The 20,622-nt window shown below is 36.1% G+C and overlaps 1 protein-coding gene across 2 annotated transcripts in view; it reads right to left on the bottom strand.

The window, feature by feature from the left end:
* Nucleotides 1-18: 18 nt before the first annotated feature.
* Nucleotides 19-20,622, bottom strand: part of SREK1IP1 (SREK1 interacting protein 1) — a 53,672-nt gene continuing 33,068 nt past the window's right edge. Inside the window, exons 4-6 of one of the 2 annotated variants that reach the window (XM_024753091.1) lie at nt 8,931-9,003; nt 6,098-6,186; nt 19-5,473 (exon numbers count right to left, since the gene is read on the bottom strand). In XM_024753091.1, coding sequence (XP_024608859.1) covers nt 5,433-5,473; nt 6,098-6,186; nt 8,931-9,003 — 203 coding nt within the window. In that variant the 3' untranslated portion in view covers nt 19-5,432. Of the gene's footprint in view, nt 6,187-8,930; nt 9,004-20,622 lie in introns of both variants that reach the window. The other variant, XM_024753090.1, reaches the window with a different exon arrangement.

Genomic DNA, 20,622 nt, shown 5'->3' with positions numbered 1-20,622 from the left:
AGCTGCAGTTTTGATCATTCAATTAATTTATTAAACACCCACTAAGGTTTCTGATAGATTTCCATGTGCATAAGTTTACTTTTATTTGCTAATTAAGATGTTTCTACATTACATGAAATTATGTTAATACTTCAGGAGAAATTATAGAATTTATCAATAACAAGATAAGCACACCTATGTCAGTGAAGAACAATGAGAAGTTTATGTCACATTACCAGCACTTCACAAGTTTCTCACACCTCAAGGCAGTTATTTTTATAAGAGATGGTACTAGATAGGTAAATCTCAGGGGGTGGCCTTATGAACGAGAAGTGGTGTGTTCTTAAGTCTCTTAGAAATCAACCCATGCCTTTTTTAGGGGATTTGCTGTATTATTGCCTTTATAAAAACTAACATTCAATAACAAAATGTATCACTATGTATAATCTGCATGATAAATATTTTCTGCAAGGGATAACCATAACAAAAATCCTTCACTGATAAAGTTCCTAAGGAATTTCTAGAATGAAAGTTATAAAAGAAACAAGTTAGTTCTCTGGTCCCACCTAAGGCTACTGCAGTGGTATCACTTAGACATCTAGAAATAAAACTACAGTTTCTGCAAATTAAAATTGTTTTAAAAGATTTTTATTCATAAGTGTGATTTCTATTGTAAGAATACAGACCTGGTCCTATAATGGAATTCAATAGGAAAAAAAAATTAATTTTAGGCTGGCTCTGCCGTGCCATCTACCGTGTTGTACAAAGTTTCTGTAGTTAGAAGACTAGCCTTTCAAAATGTGTCAAATACAGCTTCTCTGGTCTGCTAGGGGGAAAGAAAGGAATGCCTTATGGCTCTCAGGCATGCAAACTCAGGGTTAGAAACTTTTGACCATTAGTCTGTCAAAATTTCTACTAAGAACTGGGGATTCCAGTGCTGTCCAGTAGAGGTTTCTGTGATGATGGAAATGTTCTTTCTATATCTGCACTGTCTGGCATGGTAGCCACTAGCCACATGTGGCTTACTCAGCACTTGAAATGTGGCTAGTGCAACTGAAGAGACACATTTTCATTTAATTCATCTAAATTTCAATAGCCACATGTGGCTACACTGACAGCATAGTTCCAGATCATTATTGCAACATCCTACTGCCAGTGTTGGATTTCACATTCAAAAAGAGCACAGTATTGCCAATGTTTAAATATTAAAATTGCTCAGAGTGTGAAGTCTGAAAGTTGAAACATTTCCATTACAAAAATGACATGTGGCCATAAAAGCAAAGAATTTTCATCTATTTTTGTGAAAGCACATAAAGTGTGGGTACTTCTTCATCTTTTAACCAGCTTTGATTAAAAACAATCCCAGAAAATTGGCTATCTTGATACACAGACATTAATAATTATATTACTGATTAGATGTTGCCTCAGGTGAAAATCTCGGTTGAGAAAGTTAGTTAAGGCACTGGTAAGTCTACTTTTGTTGCTCAAGGGGAAGAGCAGAGGCCAGACAAGAAGCAGGAAACTTAGAGACTCAGGGCCAGCAAAATGCTCCTGGTTCCCCAGACTCTTCCCAACCTGTGGGACAGGCAAACTCGGGCTGGGCATGGCTGCATGCATCACGGGCTGTGCTCTACAAGAGGCAACCCAATTCTCTGGCGCTCTGCAAAATTTTAGAGGAGTTGGGAGGAGACAAGTGAGGTCTGAAGATCCTGGGCTTCGCAAGTGAAATTATCATTGAGCTGGCCTAACAAACCCTACTGTTCTTGGATGCCAACTGCCCAGGAAAATTGAGTCTCAGCACTTAGTATCAGTTGGAATCTGTGGAGCACTCCCTGCCAAGCCAGGAAACCTGGGGGAGAGCAACAGAGCTATCTAGTAGACCAGCTGGTGTGTGTCACTGTGACTTTGAAGCAGTTGCACTTTGTAATATTGATTTAAATATTAAAATAGTCAAATCAATATTAAAAATATTAAAAGAAGCCTTACCAAATTACGACAGTCTGCATTGAAAAATATATTCTAAATGATTTATATCGACTGAAAATACTAACATAACAACACAATATATTCTGTAAGTCAAAAATAACCTAAAATAAAATTAAAAGCAAATCACATTTCAAATTATGTACATTTGCATGTAATTCTGGGGATGGGTCTGATAAAGAATATAGTAGCTTTTCAGAAGACTGTAATTTTTAGAAATCAGAACTTAGAAAAGTGGGCCTAGAATAAGAGATCAGATAATAGACTATCAAAGATTCAAATTATTTTCTATGCGGGCTTTTAATGAGACTAATTTCATCCTTTAAAAACTGTGGGATTGGATTATGAAATGGATGAAACCAAACCTCAATAAAAGTCATTTCTTTCCTTAAAACTCTCTAATGGCATCTCTTGCTTACAGATAAAGGCCAAGCTCCCATACATGGAACATAAAACCTCCTTCTCTTGTACCTGAGAACTTAGAACGGTGGTCTCAATTCTTACCACTCCTGCCCCACACAGGGCTTATAATTCTTGACACACACGCCCCAGCCTTTTCTGTTGTGGGCTTTGTTCACTGTACTCATTCTGTCAACTCCCACCCTCACCCTCAATCAAAATGCACTGCAGGCATTACTTCTTCTAGGTAGCCTCTTCTAACTTCTCCAGACTATGTTAGGCACTCCTGTGTGTTTCTATAAACCCAATTACTGCACTTAATACCTAATGATGAGTTCTGCGTTTCTCCTACCAACTAAACTGTGAATTCCTTTCAGGGAAGCAAATGTGTCTTATTTATCTCCGTATCCCTGGTGTTTAACATAGTGCTTGCTATGCTAGGCACTCAGTAAATGTTTATTGAAGAAAGGACTCAATGGCATTTAACAAGACTATTATTGATAACTCTTCAATCTAGTTTAATTGAAGGTAACCTAGGCCTATGTAATTTTAGACAGAATGAGTCATAAGTACAGACACACACAGTTGTTTTACTCACTGATGTTTTAGCCTCAAAGAACCAAAGATGTAAACAGATATGTATTAAGTATGAAGAACTGGGGATCCCTCTGAGAGCTTTTAGCCAACAGAAGATATGGAGAAAAGAAATACGGAACTGTATGGGGCGTAGGTCCATCAGCCTAAAAGCAATAGTCTCAAAGTATTCAGATAATCAGGTTACAGATACAAATCTAAACATAAATTCTGTCTGCATCTAGTGAAAATAACATACACTGGGTGGTAAGGATATGAACCAAATACCAATTATCTGCTTAAAGAAGTAACATGTGTTTAACAGTTACATTAATAAATTCAACTTTTACAGTTTACAGAATGCTACCTGCTTATCTGTAACAATTTATAAATGAATATAATAATTTATATTCTAAATGAAAATAATTTCTAAAATAATATTATTTGAAGTATTGATAATCATATATATTAAGAACTAGAAGGGATCTCAGAGATAATTTGGTACAATATTTTATAGATGAAAGACACCAAGGCCCAGCGAAGGTAAATTACTTTGTTGAAGGTCACACAGGTAGCCAGAATGACTAGGACTTGTGTTTTTGGCCACCATGCGGCATGCGGGATCTTAGTTCCCCGACCAGGGATTGAACCCCTGCCCCTTCAATGGAAGCGCGGACAACTAGGACTTTTGGATTTTTACTATTAAGTTCAGTTTTCCTTATGCTACATACTGCCTGAGAGGAAATGTCACTAATTTTCTCCTACAATATATTAGTGAGATTTGCATCCAAACCCAATAATAATAACAAGATCACTTCAGAAGAAAATTACTTTAGTAAAAATAATTGAATTTTATTCAGATGAGATCTTTCATAAACTATTCTCAGACTATGGGAAATTTACTCAAGAATAATTCCAAGAGTTTTTTCTGGGGAAAAAAATTACTGAACGCTAAAATCTTTTTTTTTTTTCTAAAATCTTTTAATTTGTGAACTCTTATTAGTTAATGAGGCCTGAATTTTATATAACTCTCCTGAGCCACTGATTGTCTCAGCATCCAGATAACAAATCTGATAAGCCAACTTATTATCTCTACAATTAACAGAAGTAAAACTTACAAATAACTGGATCAACTCTTGTGTCACTATAATTATCATTTTTAACCATGTTACACACTCAATAAGATGAGACCATATGTTTGCATGTAGGGTTTTCTAATAATTTTTTAAAGTTTTTTTTTTTACTTATTTTTTTCATACTGATAACCAAAGGATTGTATTTTCCTAAAATATAGTTTTCAAAAATACATAAACTACAGCAAAGGCAAAACAAACCCTTAAAAACCTAGTAGCTCTGTGTTTCTCTCCAATAACTGACTACGCTATTTAAACAAAAGGATTTCTTTTTAAGGAGGCCATAGGACTAAGTTAGGTTATGGAAAAGCTACAAGTGTGAGCACTTCCATGGCTGTAATGTTAGAAAAGGGATGTGGATGTAGCTTCCCTAGAATCTGCACAAGGTAAGCATATGCTAAGAGGAGTTATGAGGCTCTCCCAGTCTTATTGAGGTCATGCCAGATAGGAGTGCTGGGTGAAGGAAGAATCAGTACACCTTTCCAGCCTGTGAGGTTATGTGTACTTACCTGATTTCATCATAATGAATTCACCTGCAGCCATGTCTGTAGGCTACCAATTTGAAAATTTATAACTGCACCACAGTGAGGTACTTACAATCTTTGGTGCTGTACCATGATAATTAGTTGACTTTCGATGCTGCTACAATAAGTATTTAACTTACTGGACATAAGGGATATCCAAGTATCACTGAGAAATTAAAAAAATGTAGAAACGTATCTACAACTATGTGTTTAAAAATGCTAACTCATATAAAATTTCCATTGTTATATAAAGGCTTTCATGATGTAACTCCCTGACTCTTAAATTTTAAAAAATACAGAATAAAATTCTTAATCCTAAATTTTTGTCACTGCTCCTGAGGTTTATGATTGAAGTCAAAGAGAGAAACACCTCAAACTAGTCATTTATGAAACCATAAATTCAGTGGAAACCTGCTTCAAAACTACAAATTATTTCAGACAAATATATATATATGTTCACATTTATAAAAAATTTCCACATTACTCATAGAAACAAGCGTCATAAAATTTACATATCGAATACAATAAAAATCAGTTCTAATGAAGATTTAGCTGTTATCCTCCTAAATAAAAAGTTCTGTGTTTGAGGTATCTCTTTAAGACATGCCAATATGGCATATTTGTAAAACAACCCAGGAGTCTATCTTAAAAATCCTGCCCAACACAGCATCATCTCTATGAGACCTACAAGTAGGCTGAACTAGACTTGTCTTTTTAAGCAAGGAAGAAATATTTTGTTACAAAAACCAAGGAGGCAGGTACTAGAAACTCTGCATCTCAGAAAACAGTGAAATTTTGTTATAAATACTTTCATTATCATCTTCCTGCTGATGCCATTCATTTAAAAAGTTCTAGTCAAGACCAATAAAGCAGCTTCACCTCCTGTGACATCCAAAAAAAGCCAAGATTTAAAAACAACAGTGAAAAACTTCACTCTCATTATACATTATCATAGGATATAAAGCTATGAAAATTTTCAGTGTCAAGCGCAAAGCATTATCCCCTACCTCACTTTAACACTGGAAGGTGGACACTTAATTCAGCAGTACTCATTAACTGCTAAGTAGATTGCCTGTGTTGACTGTAGTAAAGCCATTTACAATCAACTTATGAAGTAATAACACTAGCCAGACACACACACAGAGGAATACCAAAAACGATGAGTTTTGTTGCACAAATATCCATACTTGGGGCATGGCTATCAGGTAATAAGACTGATTCAATACTCTATAATCATAGTACATTAAAATACTGCCAGACAGTAATGGCCCCATATATGAAAAAATGTCTATATGGAAAAGGCTGTGATTTATTGCAAAGCATAATTATATAGCAAATTTCAAGGAAAGTCTAATAATTTTCAAAACCGTATTTTTAAATTTAATGGTTCAGGCCAAAGTCTCAGTTACTTTTTGGAGATTTCAGAACTATTAGGGGCAGAGGAATGCTTTTCCTTTTTTCTCTTCTTTTTGTCCTTTTTGTGATGCTTCCCCTTTTTTGACTTACTCTTTTTCTCTTTTTTCTTTTCTTTCTTCTGATATCTTTGTTTCTTTTGTTTTGAAGTGTCCTCTTCAGTGGAACTGGATGAATAAGACCTATGAGTAATAACGCATGCTCACTGATAATTGTATTTATGGTTGATGGGTACATTTAAATGGAATTTGAACTGCCTCAAATCCTTCTTGGAATAAGGTGGGAGTATAAATATAAAGGAATTCAAACAAAATGTGCTTTATATATTTGTATTCTCTTAAAATACGGTATTCAGAGTTTTTGCCACTTAGCCAGAGAAACTAACAAAACAAATGTCTCTATTCTGCTCAGTTCTAGTTATGAGTTTTAAATTCAGTAAGGATGAAATAATTTTTCTGTGATTTTCAGTTTTTCATCCTGTGTACCCTTCAAAATCTTTCTTATAAGGCAAAGAAAATGTCATTTACCAACCCTTATTATATACACAATTCATTTGTGTATATAATAACTTGTTCACATATTCTCTTAAAAGAGCCACAAAGGATACAATTATATAAAAAGGGCTACAGTTGTACCTCCGTATAAATGAAAGCTGAAAATTAGCAAAATAAAAGCACTTTTGTTTTATTTTATTTTTCAAGTTAAAGTACTGGATTCTTTTACATGCAGAGTGATACAGATGAACACTTGCATTCTGAAATAATTTTTACTAGTTACAGAAAGAATGCTTTTAAATGTATACTCTATATAAATGAATGAGAATAACTTATCATTATACTTTATTTTTCTTATATTACTCGAATACTAAATTGGGAAAATAAACTGTAGAATTCTTTCCTCTAACGAAAAATAACAAAAAACGAACAAAAAACCCCATCTCTCTTAAGAGATGTATAAAAAGATGTGCAACAATATCCAGACCCCAAATATGTGTGACTGAACAGAAACTGAGTTAATTTAAAATCTAAAAGGCATCCCAGAGATAGCTGAGTGATCTAAACATTAGAAGTTAAAACCCAAACTAAGAAAACCTAAAAGACATACAGTAGAAGGCAAAGTAAACAACATGAGACTACAAGGTTGTGTCTGTAGAGTGACTCACTGTGCGAATTCCCTGACTGCCTTCCTTGATCAGGGACTCTCAGCCTCCCCCCGTTTCTGTAACATTGTGTTCCTTCCTTTTCCTTGTCCATCTTCTCAGACTCTGGCCATCTCCTGAGCTTATTTTCTCATGTATTCTCTTGCACTCTCTTCAACTCTTTTTCTCAACTCTTGCCTACTTTCCTGTTTAAAGACCTGCTTGACCTCTACATTCTAACTAGCGCTGCTTCTCTGCCTGCACTTTTTTCTTTGGCTTTCTGGACCTGGGTTCTCTCTAAGGCAGAATGTTATACTTTGGCAGAGCAACCACATCAGGTGGCGTTACCTTTGCTAAGTGTACTTAGAAAAGTTCTTTTAATTTCAGGCCCTGTCTGAGGTGGGTGAGGCCCAAGGTAGAGAGGCTTGAATAAATAATATGTTACTCTAAAACTAGTACATGAAAATTTGGAAGGAAACAGAAAATCTCACTTCTCCTGTAAGCGATCCACATGCTGTGCTAATGCAAATGATTAAACAATACACTCATCAGACTACACAATACACTGAGCTCTACCTTCCTGTGTTAGTTCTTAAACATTATTAACTCCCAACACTTGAAAGTGAGTTAACTTTTCCAATTTATAAAGTAGCTGAGGGTGTTAGAATGTATATATTACATGCTCTATAAAAACTACAAAGTGACAACACCTGATGTGCAGAACCTACTGTCAGAGAACTAAGGTCCAAGCTAGATTACTATCTGCTAAATGCCCTAGAAAGTGTCTATATGTACATGTTTATTCTAGTGTAAATGAAAGTGCACTCATGAACCAAGGAAGAAGTTGCCTCAAGTCTTTTGATCAATTTCTTTAACCAGTTTTTGTTAAAAGAGTTGATAGTAAAAATTCATAGGTGGCTGATGAGAATTCTGAAAGATCTGAAGGTATTTTTAGCATGACAAATGAGTACATAAATCCTATTAATAAATTAATTTCTTAGCCATGGCAATGATATTTTGAGAATACAAATATTTAAGCTCCAAATTCATACATATGAGGACAAAATATATATGTGAAGAATTTAGACATACGTCCAATTAAAAACTTAACTTATGTTCTAAAACTTAAAAATTCTAGAATACAAATAGAATACATAACAGAAGTGGGTGGAAATGTCATGAAGAACCTAGGGGTAAGACAGGAATAAAGACACAGACCTACTAGAGAATGGACTTGAGGATATGGGGAGGGGGAAGGGTAAGCTGTGACAAAGTGAGAGAGAGGCATGGACATGTATACACTACCAAATGTAAGGTAGATAGCTAGTGGGAAGCAGCCACATAGCACAGGGAGATCAGCTCGGTGCTTTGTGACTGCCTGGAGAGGTGGGATAGGGAGGGTGGGAGGGAAGGAGATGCAAGAGGGAAGAGATGGGAACATATGTATATGTATAACTGATTCACTTTGTTATAAAGCAGAAACTAACACACCATTGTAAAGCAATTATACTCTAATAAAGATGCAAAAAAAAAAAAAAAAAAAGAGGGCAGGGCTGTTATTTATTTATACCTTGATTTGCTCCAAAAAAGAAAATTTAAGGAGGCTGAGTGCTGACTTTATTTTTGATTCCTGACATGAAGGATTTTGTTATTTTACAGAAACAACTGAACACCTAACTTTCATTAAGATAACATTAAATTAACTAGACTATAACATGAAAAATAAAATTTTATAATCCATCTAGATCCATAGTCCTGCTTTTTTAAAAAAAAAGTTAAAAAAAATACCTTTTCCTTTTTTTTTTCAACTTGATTTTCTCTTTGCTTTTTGCTTTTTTCTTCTCCTCTTCTTCATTTATTCCTGTGTGTTGAGGGGAAAGAATCAGGTCACCATCCGTTTATATACTAATATGGTATGTTTACATTTTTCGATTTTGGTTGTTGGTTGGTGAATTTCACTGTTAGGATATTGCACTTTTTTTGTAACAATGTCCCCTTTCTTGATTATTTTTACTCATTAAAAACATTATAAAAGTACTATATGCTTTTAATACAGATTTCAAATCTACTGAGTACATTAAGTAAAAAATTCAAATATTTCATTTCTAATTCCTAAAGCAAATCAATGTCGACAGTTTGGTGGTTACTATTCCAGGCCTTAAGAAATGAAATAATACAATCGTGTATAATTTTAAAAATCTTCTTTTTCAAGCAAAATTAGGATCATGAAATCCTAAGGTCATGGGACAATAACCACATCTAATATTTATGTCGTTGGTATCTCGGAAGGAGAGAATACATACTATTCTCTATCTTGTTTATTAAATACACAATTTGGTGTGTATTCTTCTAGGCTTTCTCTATACATAACCAAGTATACACAAACATTCACTTATACAAACATAATTACATGTAAGTCCCAAGTTTTTATGTCATTTGAAAAATGGATTGTGGCATATAATACATATTTTCCAACTTATTTCTTTCACTTAACACTTTTTTTGATATTCTTTTATTCTAACACCATTTGCTGCAAAGACTATTCTTTCTATACAGAACTGCCTTTTCACCTCTGTCAAAAATCAGTTGAACTTCTGCTTCTAGGAAGATGAAGTAGATGTACTTTTCCTATTCCTCCCATTAAATATAACTACAAACCCCAGACATTACAAAAACAAGCATAAGAAGACTGTAAAAGGTGGAAAGACAGACACTGGCTAGGGATCTTGAAATCCAGAAAACGACACACTGCTGAGTTCCCTGAAATTTCTTTTTGCTTTATATAGCCCAGACTTACAGCTGAAGAAGCCAGCAACCTGGCAATATCAACAGGTGCAGACAAAAATACCCCAACAATAGCCTGCTCTCTCTAGCCAAAGGACCAAGAAAAGGACAGCCTAGTGACAGGAAACTTTTAGATAGTAACTGCCATTTCCAGCCAAACACCACAGAAAAAAATGGGGCACCACCCCCACCCATATTACCAAAGGCTGAGTGAAGAACACAGACTTCCCCCCATGAGTCTGTGATGAGACATCTCAATCCCCTTTCCTGAGAAGTCTAAGTGGTGAGCCAAACTTTCATCCCCACTGACCAGTAATAAGACCTCCATTAACAGTGTCAGTGGAGACCACGCAAGGAGCCTGGACTGCCAACCCCACCCAGCAGTAATGAGGCACTCCTCCCCTCCATGCTTAAGTATTGTCAGAAGAGAGCTAATGAAAGTCAGTGCTTTCACTGTCACCCAGGGGTAACAAGACTACCCTCACCATGGTGTCAGGGGGCACCACACAGGGAGCTGAAATTCCGACCTTCACCCAGCAGTAAGAAGAAGCCGTGTCCACCTTAGGTTTTGGTAGAGGCTGAGTGGTGAAACTGAACTTTTATTTTCACCTGGCAGGAACAAGTTGGCATCCTCAATTTTCCTTCTGGAGTGGTACCAGAGAAAATCAGATAAAACAAAAGGTTTAAAGAAAAGCCAGAGTTTTATCTATGTCCAAATTTCAACTGAAAAGAAATCATCAAATGAAGAACCAGAAAGACCTCTAATTGAATACAAAATTAAACAACAGATGACAACACCACAATGACAGAAATATTAGAATTATCTGAAAAAGATTTCAATGCAGCCATCATAAAAATGCTTCAATTGGCAACTATGAACATGCTTGAAACAAATGAAAAAACAGAAATCCCCAAAGAAATAAAAAAATCCAAAGAGGAGGGCTTCCCTGGTGGCTCAGTGGTTAAGAATCCGCCTGCCAATGCAGGGGACACAGGTTCGATCCCTGGTCTGGGAAGATCCCACATGCCGCGGAGCAACTAAGCCCGTGTGCCACAATTACAAAGCCTGCACTCTAGAGCCCGCGTGTCACAACTACTGAAGCCTGCACGCCTAGAGCCCATGCTCCACAACAAGAGAAGCCACGACAATGAGAAGCCCGTGCACTGCAACAAAGACTAGCCCCTGCTCGTTGCAACTAGAGAAAGCCCGCACACAGCAACAAAGACCCAACACAGTCAAAAATAAAAACAAATAAATTAATTTTTAAAAAAATCCAAGAAGAAACAAATAGAAATTTTAGAACTAAAAATACAATAAACTGAAATTAAAAACTCAGTGGAAGGGCTCAAGAGCAGAATGGAAACACAGAGGAAATAATCACTGAACAGGAAGACAAAACAATATAAATCACCCTATTTGAATGATGGAGAGAAAAAAGACTTAAAAAGAACAGAGCTTCAGAAACCTGTGGGATAACAGCAAAAGAGCTAATATTTTTGTCATTAGAGTCCTGCAAAGCAAGGATAAAGAAGGCTAAAAAAAAGGTGCTTGAAGAAATAATTGCTGAAAACTTCCTAAATTTGGTAAGAGACATAAACCTACAAATTCAAAATAAACTCAAAGAAATTCATATCAAGACATCATAATTAAGCTTCTGAAAACTAATGACAAATAAAAAATATTGAAAACAGTCAGAGAAAAATGATATGTTACTTATAGAAGCAAAACAATTAGAATGAAAGCACATTTCTTATCAGAAAAGATGGAAGCCAGAATGAAGTAGAATCCTGGAATCCTCTACCCAGTGAAAATACTCTTCAAAAATGAAAAGACAGATGGCTTCACAGGCGAATTCTATCAAACGTTTAGAGAACAGCTAACACCCATCCTTCTCAAACTCTTCCAAAATATAGCAGAGGGAGGAATACTCCCAAACTCATGCTACAAGGCCATCATCACTCTGATAACAAAAACAGACAAAGATGTCACAAAGAAAGAACACTACAGGCCAATAACACTGATGGACAGAGATGCAAAAATCCTCAACAAAATACTAGCAAACAGAATCCAACAGCACATTAAAAGGATCATACACCATGATTAAGTGGGGTATACCCCAGTGATGCAAGGATTCTTCAATATACACAAATCAATGTGATACACCATATTAACAAATTGAAGGAGAAAAACCATATGATCATCTCAATAGATGCAGAGAAAGCTTTCGACAAAATTCAACACCCATTTATGATAAAAACCCTCCAGAAAGTAAGCATAGAGGGAACTTACCTCAACATAATAAAGGCCATATATGACAAACCCACAGCCAACATCATCCTCAATGGTGAAAAACTGAAACCATTTCCACTAAGATCAGGAACAAGACAACGTTGCCCACTGTCACCTCTATCATTCAACACTGGGGGATGGGTAAGCTGGTACAAAGTGAGAGAGAGGCATGGACATATATACACTACCAAATGTAAAATAGATAGCTAGTGGGAAGCAGCTGCATAGCACAGGGAGATTAGCTTGGTGTTTTGTGACCACCTAGAGGGGTGGGATAGGGAGGGTGGGAGGGAGGGAGATGCAAGAGGGAAGAGATATGGGGATATATGTACATGTATAACTGATTCACTTTGTTATAAAGCAGAAACTAACACACCATTGTAAAACAATTATACTCCAATAAAGATGTTTAAAAAAAATGAAAAGAAATCAAGATGTTCTCAGATAAAGGAAAACTAAAAGAATCTGTCACCAGCAGACATTCCCCAAAAGAATGGCTACAGGAAGTTATCTAAAGGAAAGGAAATGCTGTAACATCAAGAAGAAAGAACACAGTAAGCCAAAATATGGGTGCAACAGGCTTTCTTTCTTTTGAATTTCTAAATTTTGTTTGAGGGTGGAAGCAGAAACTATAACAGTGTCTGATGTGGTTCTATGTGTATGCAGGGAACATACTGAGGATGACTATAAATGCGAGAGGGTAAAAGTACATAAAGAGAGGTTAGGTTTCTACATTTCACTTGAACTAGTAAAATGACAACACCAAGTAGATTATGATAAATTATGTATACATAATGTAATACCTAGAGTAACCATTGAAAATGTTATACAGAACACTACAGAAAAAATTTTAAACATTATGGATATATTCAAAGACACTATAGATACATCAAAATGGAACTGTACAAGTGTTCAAGTGACACTATAGTGAAATCAAAGCACTACAGACAGTCCTAAAAAAGTACTCCATGGGAACCCACAGAAAGGTAGGGAAAAAAAAGAACAGAGAAATAAAAATACAGAATAATCAGAAAACAAATAATAAAATGGCAGACTTAAGCCCTAACATATAATTATATTAAACTTCAAAAGAATACCAATGAAATTGGCAGAGTGGATTGAGAAATATGACTCATCTACATGCTGTCTATAAGGCTCTCACCTCAAATATAATGATACAGGCACACTGAAAGCAAAAGGACAGAAATGGAGATGTAACACAAACATCAAAGGAAAGCTAGAATGGCTATATTAATATCAGAAAAAACAGACTTTAGAACAAAGAAAATAACCAGTGAGAGAGATAGACATTATATAACAATAAAGGTTTCAACCCACTAAGAAGACATAGCAATCCTAAGTGTGTATGCACCAAACAACAGAGCTGAAAAATACATGAAGCAAAAAGGATAGACCTGAAGGGAGAAACAGACAAATCCATGATAGCTGGAGACTTCAACATCCTTCTCTCAGCAACTGATAGAAACTACACATAAAGTTAGCAAGGATATAGAAGAACTCAACAACACCATAAATTAACAGAATCTAGGGCTTCCCTGGTGGCGCAGTGGTTGAGAGTCCACCTGCCGATGCAGGGGATATGGGTTCGTGCCCTGGTCTGGGAAGATCCCACATGCCGCGGAGCGGCTAGGCCCGTGAGCCATGGCCGCTGAGCCTGTGCTCCGCAACGGGAGAGGCCACAACAGTGAGAGGCCTGCATACCTCAAAAAATAAAAATTAAAATTAAAAAAAAGTTATACATTGTGACCAAGTGTGATTTATTCAAGGGATGCAAGGCTGGTTGAATATTCAAATATCAATGAATGTAATCCACTGTATTAAGACGCTAAAGAAGAAAAACTGTAGGATCATATCAACTGATGCAGAAAATGCATTTGGCAAAACCTGACACCCATTCATGATAAAAACTCTTTAAAAATAGGAATAGAGGGAAACTTCCTCAACTTGATAAAGAGCTGCTACCTAAAAAACATACAGCTAACCATTAAGGTCTGTATGGTTTTTTCCCCTAGAAGTGGAATCCAGGTAAGAATTCATCTCTCACTGCTCTTTTTCAACATAGTGCTATAAGTTCTAGCCATAGCAGTAAATCAAGAAAGGAAAACAAAAGGCTTACAGATCAAAATGGAAGAAATAAAACTGTTCTTATTTGCAGATGACATGATGGTTTACACAGAAAATTCCAAAGAATCTACCAAAAACTCCTAGAACTAATCAGTGAGTTTAGCAAAGATAAACGATAAACATAAAGTCATTTGTACTTCTATATACTTGTAGTGAACATGCAGACAACGAAAGAAAAAAAACATTTACAATTTTTCAAAAAAAATGTATAGGTATAATCCTAAAACTACACCATGCTGAGAAAAGAAATCAAAGATTTAAATAAACAGAGAGACATACTGGATTTATGGGTTGGAATACTCAACACAGTAAAGGTGTCAATTCTCCCCAAATTGATAAACATGTTTAAGGCAATGCCTATCAAAATTCCAGCAAGATTCTTTGTAGGTATAAACATTATTCTAAAATTTATATGGAAGGGAAAAGAAACTAAAGTAGTTGAAACAATTTTGAAAAAGAAGAATAAAGTAGAAAACATCAGTCCCTCCAACTTTGAGACTTATTATATAGCTACATTAATCAAGACGGGGTGGCAGGATAGATACATAGATCAATGGAACATTATAGACAGCCCAGAAACAAACCAACACAAATAGGACCAACTTATTTTTGGCAAGAGCACAAAAGCAATTCAATGGAAGAAAGATAGCCTTTCAATAAACAGTGCTGGAACAAGTGGTCATTCTTAAGCAAAATACTAAGTGCTCTAAGTTTCACATTTTATACAATAATCAAATCAAATAGATGATGGACCTAATGTAAAATATAAATCTATAAAAACTTTACAAAAAAGTAAAGGAGACCAAGAGACAGGCAAAGAGTTACACTTGAAACCAAAGCACAATCTATAAGAGGAAAAATTAATAAATTGGACTTTATCAAAATTAAAAAACTATTGTTCTGTGAAACACCTATTAAGAGGATGAAAAGAAAAGCTACATATTGGGATAAATATTTGCAAACCAGGCATCTAAAAAAGGACTACTATCTAACGAGGGGAAGATGGCGAAGTGTAAGACGCAGAGATCACCTTCCTCCCAACAGATACACCAGAAATACATCTACACGTGGAACAACTCCTACAGAACACCTACTGAACACTGGCAGAAGACCTCAGACCTCCCAAAACGCAAGAAAGTCCCCACGTACCTGGGTAGGGCAAAAGAAAGAAGAATAAACAGAGACAAAAGGATAGGGATGGGACCTGCACCAGTGGGAGGGAGCTGTGAAGGAGGAAAAGTTTCCACACACTAGGAAGCCCCTTCGGGGGCGGAGACTGCGGGTGGCGGAGGGGGAAGCTTTGGAGCCATGGAGGAGAGCACAGCAACAGGGGTGGGGAGCGCAAAGCGGAGAGATTCCCGCACAGAGGATCCATGCCGACCGGCACTCACCAACCCGAGAAGCTTGTCTGTTCACCCGCCGGGGCGGGCAAGGATGCGAGCCGAAGCTCAGGCTTTGGTCGGAGAGCAGGGAGAGGACTGGAGTTGGCGGCATGAACATAGCCTGCAGGGGTTTAGTGCACCACGGCTAGCTGGGAGGGAGTCCGGGGAAAAGTCTGGACCTGACGTCTAAATAGATATTTCTCCAAAGAAGATATACAGACTGCCAACAAACACATGAAAGAATGCTCGACGTCATTAATCATTAGAGAAATGCAAATCACAACTACAATGAGATATCATCTCACACCAGTCAGAGTGGCCAACATCAAAATATCTAGACGCAATAAATGCTGGAGAGGGTGTGTAGAAAAGGGAACCCTCTTGCACTGATGGTGGGAATGTGAATTTGTACAGCCACTATGGAGAACAGTATGGAGGTTCCTTAAAAAACTACAAATAGAACTACCATATGACCCAGCAATCCCACTACTGTGCATATACCCTGAGAAAACCATAATTCAAAAAGAGTTATGTGCAAAAATGTTCATTGCTGCTCTGTTTACAATAGCCTGGAGATGGAAACAACCTAAGTGTCCATCATTAGATGAATGGATAAAGAAGATGTGGCAGATATATAATACTCAACCATTAAAAGAAACGAAATTGAGCTATTTGTAATGAGGTGCATGGACCTAGAGTCTCATACAGAGTGAAGTCAGTCAGAAAGAGAAAGACAAATAGCGTATGCTAACACATATATATGGAGTTTAGGGGAAAAAAATGTCAGAGAACCTAAGGGTAAGACAGGAATAAAGACACAGACCTACTAGAGAATGGACTTGAGGATATGGGGAGGGGGAAGGGTAAGCTGTGACGGGGTGAGAGAGTGGCATGGACATGTATGCCTACCAAATGTAGAATAGATAGCTAGTGGGGAGCAGTGGCATAGCACAGGGTGATCAGCTCAGTGCTTTGTGACCACCTGGAGGGGTGGGAGAGGGAGGGTGGGAGGGAGGGAGACGCAAGAGGGAAGAGATATGGGAACATATGTATATGTATAACTGATTCACTTTATTGCAGGGCAGAAACTGACACACCATTGTAAAGCAATTATACTCCAATAAAGATGTAAAAAAAAAAAAGGACTAGTATCTAGAATATGTAAAGAACTCAATATTCAGTACTATGAAATAATGTTTAACGTTATTAGCCATCAGGGAAATATAAATTAAAACTACATTCAGATGTAATTGTACATCATCAAAAAGCTAAGATATTTAAAAACTGACAAAATCAAATGCTGGTGAGGATACAGAGAAATGGGGTCACTCATACATGTTTTAGTAGGGATGTAAAATAGTATAGCCACTGTGGAAAACAGTTTGGCAGTTTATTAAGAAACTAAACATGCAAATACCATAAAGCCCAGCAATTGTACTCTTGGATAATTATCTAATAAAGATTTATGTTTATCCAAATCCTGTTGATAGCAGCTTTATTTGTAATAGCCCCAAACTGGAAACAACTCAGATGTCCTTAAATGGGTGAATGCTTAAACTGTGGTATCCTTATAATAGACTACTGTTCAATAATAAAAAGGAACAAACTATTTATAAATATAGCAACCTGAGTGAATCTCCAGAGAATTATAGCTAGTGAAAAAAATACAATCTGGAAAAGTATGGTTTCATTTATAAAACATTTTTGAAATTACAGTATTAGAGAAATAGCAAAATTTTGGTTGCCAGAGATTAAGTAAGGACAAGAGGAAAGGTATGGCTATAGAAGGGCAATATGAGTGATCCTTGTAGTGTCAGAAATATTGTGTACATTGATTGTATCAAAATCAATGTCCTGGCTGTGATACTGTAATACAATTTTGGAAGATGAGGGAAACTGGGTAAAGGGTACAAGGAATTCTCTGTATTATTTCTTACAGCTGCATATGAATCTACATTTATCTCAAAATAAAAAGTTAAAAAAAATGAATTGGCCATATATGTATGGTGCTATTCACTTATACTAATCAACTTTTATATCAATAGCACATTGTTGGGATTACTTGTAGCTTTACAGAAAGTTCTGAAAGTAGGCTGTGTTAATCTTACCAACTTTAGCTCTTTTTCAAAGTATTTTGGCTATTCTAGGTTCTTTACATTTCCACAAGAACTTTAGAATTGACTTGTCAGTGTCTAAAACAGCCTGCTTGAATTTGATTGTAATTAGTTTGAATCTATAAATCAAGTTAGAGAGAACTGACATTTTAATTAATTTATTTTTTAAATTTAATTTTTATTTTATATTGATTTACAATGTTGTGTTAGTTTCAGGTGTACAGCAAAGTGATTCAGTTATATATAGCCATTCTTTTTCAGATTCTTTTCCCATATAGGTTATTACAGAATACTGAGTTCCCTGTGGTATACAGTAGGTCCTTGCTGAATATTTATTTTAATATACAGTCGTGTGTATATGTTAGTCCCAAACTCCTAATTTATCTCCCACCCACCTTTCCCCTTTGGTAACCATAAGTATGTTTTCCAAGTCTGTGAGTCTGTTTCTGTTTTGTAAATAAGTTTACCTGTATCATCTTTTTAGATTCCACATATAAGTGATATACATTTTTCTTTGTCTAACTTATTTCACTTAGTATGATAATCTCTAGGTCCATCCATGTCGCTGCAAATGGCATTATTTCATTCTTTTTTATGGCAGAGTTACATTCCATTGTATATATGTACCACATCTTCTTTATCCATTCCGCTGTCAATGAACATTTAGGCTGTTTCCATGTCTCAGCTATTGTAAATAGTGCTGCAGTGAACACTGGGTGCATGTATCTTTTCAAACTGTTTTTTTTCTGGATATATGCCCAGGAGTGGGACTGCTGGATCATGTGGTAGCTCTAGTTTTCGTTTTTTAAGGAACCTCCATACTATTCTCCATAGTGGCTGTACCAATTTACATTCCCACCAACAGTGTAGGAGCGTTCCCTTTTCTCCACACCCTCTCCAGAATTTATTGTTTGCAGGCTTTTTGATGATGGCCATTCTGACTAGTGTGAGGTGATACCTCATTGTAGTTTTGATTTGCATTTCTCTAAAAATTAGTGATGTTGAGCATCTTTTCATGTGCATGTCTGACCATTTTTTGACTGGGTTTTTTTTTTTGATATTGAGCTGCATGAGCTGTTAGTATATTTTGGAGAGTAATCCTTTGTTAGTCGCTTCGTTTGCAAATATTTTCTCCCATTCTGTGGGTTGATTGTCATTTTGTTTATGGTTTCCTCTGCTGTGAAAAAGCTTTTAAGTTTAGTTAGGTCCCACTTGTTTATGTTTGTTGTCATTTTCATTACTATAAGAGGCAGATCCAGAAGGATACTGCTACAATTTATGTCAAAGAGTGAGAACTAACTTTTAAAAAGATTGAATCTTCTAGTCCATGAATACGGTATATCTTGATTTATTCATTTCTTTAATATCCCTCATCAATATTTTGTATGTTTCAGTCTTGCACATCTTTTGTCAGATTTATCCTTAAGTATTTCATGCTTTTAATCCTATTAAAATAGGTATTTTTAAAATTTCAATTTCTGATTTTTCACTGCCAGCATACAGAAATACATTGATTTTTTGCCCATTGATTGATCTTGCATCCTACAACTTGGCTAAACGTAGTTATTAGTTTTAGAACTTTTCTTCTAGGCTTTCTACGTAGATGATCAAGTCATCTGCAAAAAAGACAGTTTTTACTCTTCCTTTTCTAATCTGGATGACTTTAATTTCTTTTTCTTGCCTTATTACATGACTAGAATCCCCACTACAATGTTGAAAATAAGTGGTAGGAATGGACATCTTTGATTTGCTCCTTATGTTACGGAAACATTCAGTCTTTTACCATTAAGTATAGAGTAATCTTTCTGTTTTTTATGGACATCCCTTATCAGGCTGATGAAGCTTTCTTCTTTTCCTAGTGTGCTGAAAATTTTTATAAGAAATGGAAGATGGACTTCCTCAAATAATTTTTCTTAAAATATTGGTTTTCTTAAAATACTACAGATTTTCTTCTTTGGTCTGTTAAAAATAGCAAATTACAATGACTTTTGAATGTAAAACAAATATTGTATTCCTGCAATAAGTTCCACTTGGTCATAATATATTATCCTTTTTATATATTGTTGGATTTGACTAACATTTTATAATTGCTTAGAATTGCTTAAAATTCTCTTTTGAGAGTCTCTGCTTTCCTTGTAATGTCTTTATCTTTTTTTTTTTTAATTTAAAATTAAAAAAAATTTTTTTGACTGAGTTGGCTCTTCATTGCTGTGCGCGGGCTTTCTCTGGTTGTGGCAAGTGGGGGCTACTCTTGTTGCAGTGCACGGGCTTCTCATTGCAGTGACTTCTCTTGTTGCAGAACACAGGCTCTAGGCGCACAGGCTTCAGTAGTTGTGGCACGTGGGCTCAGCAGTTGTGGTGCACGGGCTTAGCTGCTCCACGGCATGTGGGATCTTCCCCGGGCAGGGCTCGAACCCATGTCCCCTGCATTGGCAGGCGGATTCTTAACCACTGTGCCACCAGGGAAGCCCCTCTTTATCTGGTTTTGTTATTAGGGTAATGCTGGTCTTATAAGTTGAGTTGGAAAGTATCCCCTCTTTAATTTTTAAAAGATTTTATGTAGAAGTGGTATTACTTCTCCTTTAAATGTTTGGCAGAATTCATGAGAAGCCATTCAGCCATGGTGTTTTCTTCACTGAAAGTTTTAAAACATTTAACCTCTGTAATAGATGCAGACCACTCAGTTGACCTGTTTCTTCTTGAAAGAGTTTTGGTAGTTTGTATCTTTCAAGTAATTTGTCCAGTTTATCCAAGTTGTCCAATTT

This window comes from Neophocaena asiaeorientalis, unplaced genomic scaffold (assembly GCF_003031525.2).
Source record: "Neophocaena asiaeorientalis asiaeorientalis breed wild unplaced genomic scaffold, Neophocaena_asiaeorientalis_V1.1 scaffold399, whole genome shotgun sequence".
In the NCBI taxonomy this organism is placed as follows: Eukaryota; Metazoa; Chordata; class Mammalia; order Artiodactyla; family Phocoenidae; genus Neophocaena; species Neophocaena asiaeorientalis.
This window is presented reverse-complemented; position numbering and strand designations above follow the sequence as displayed.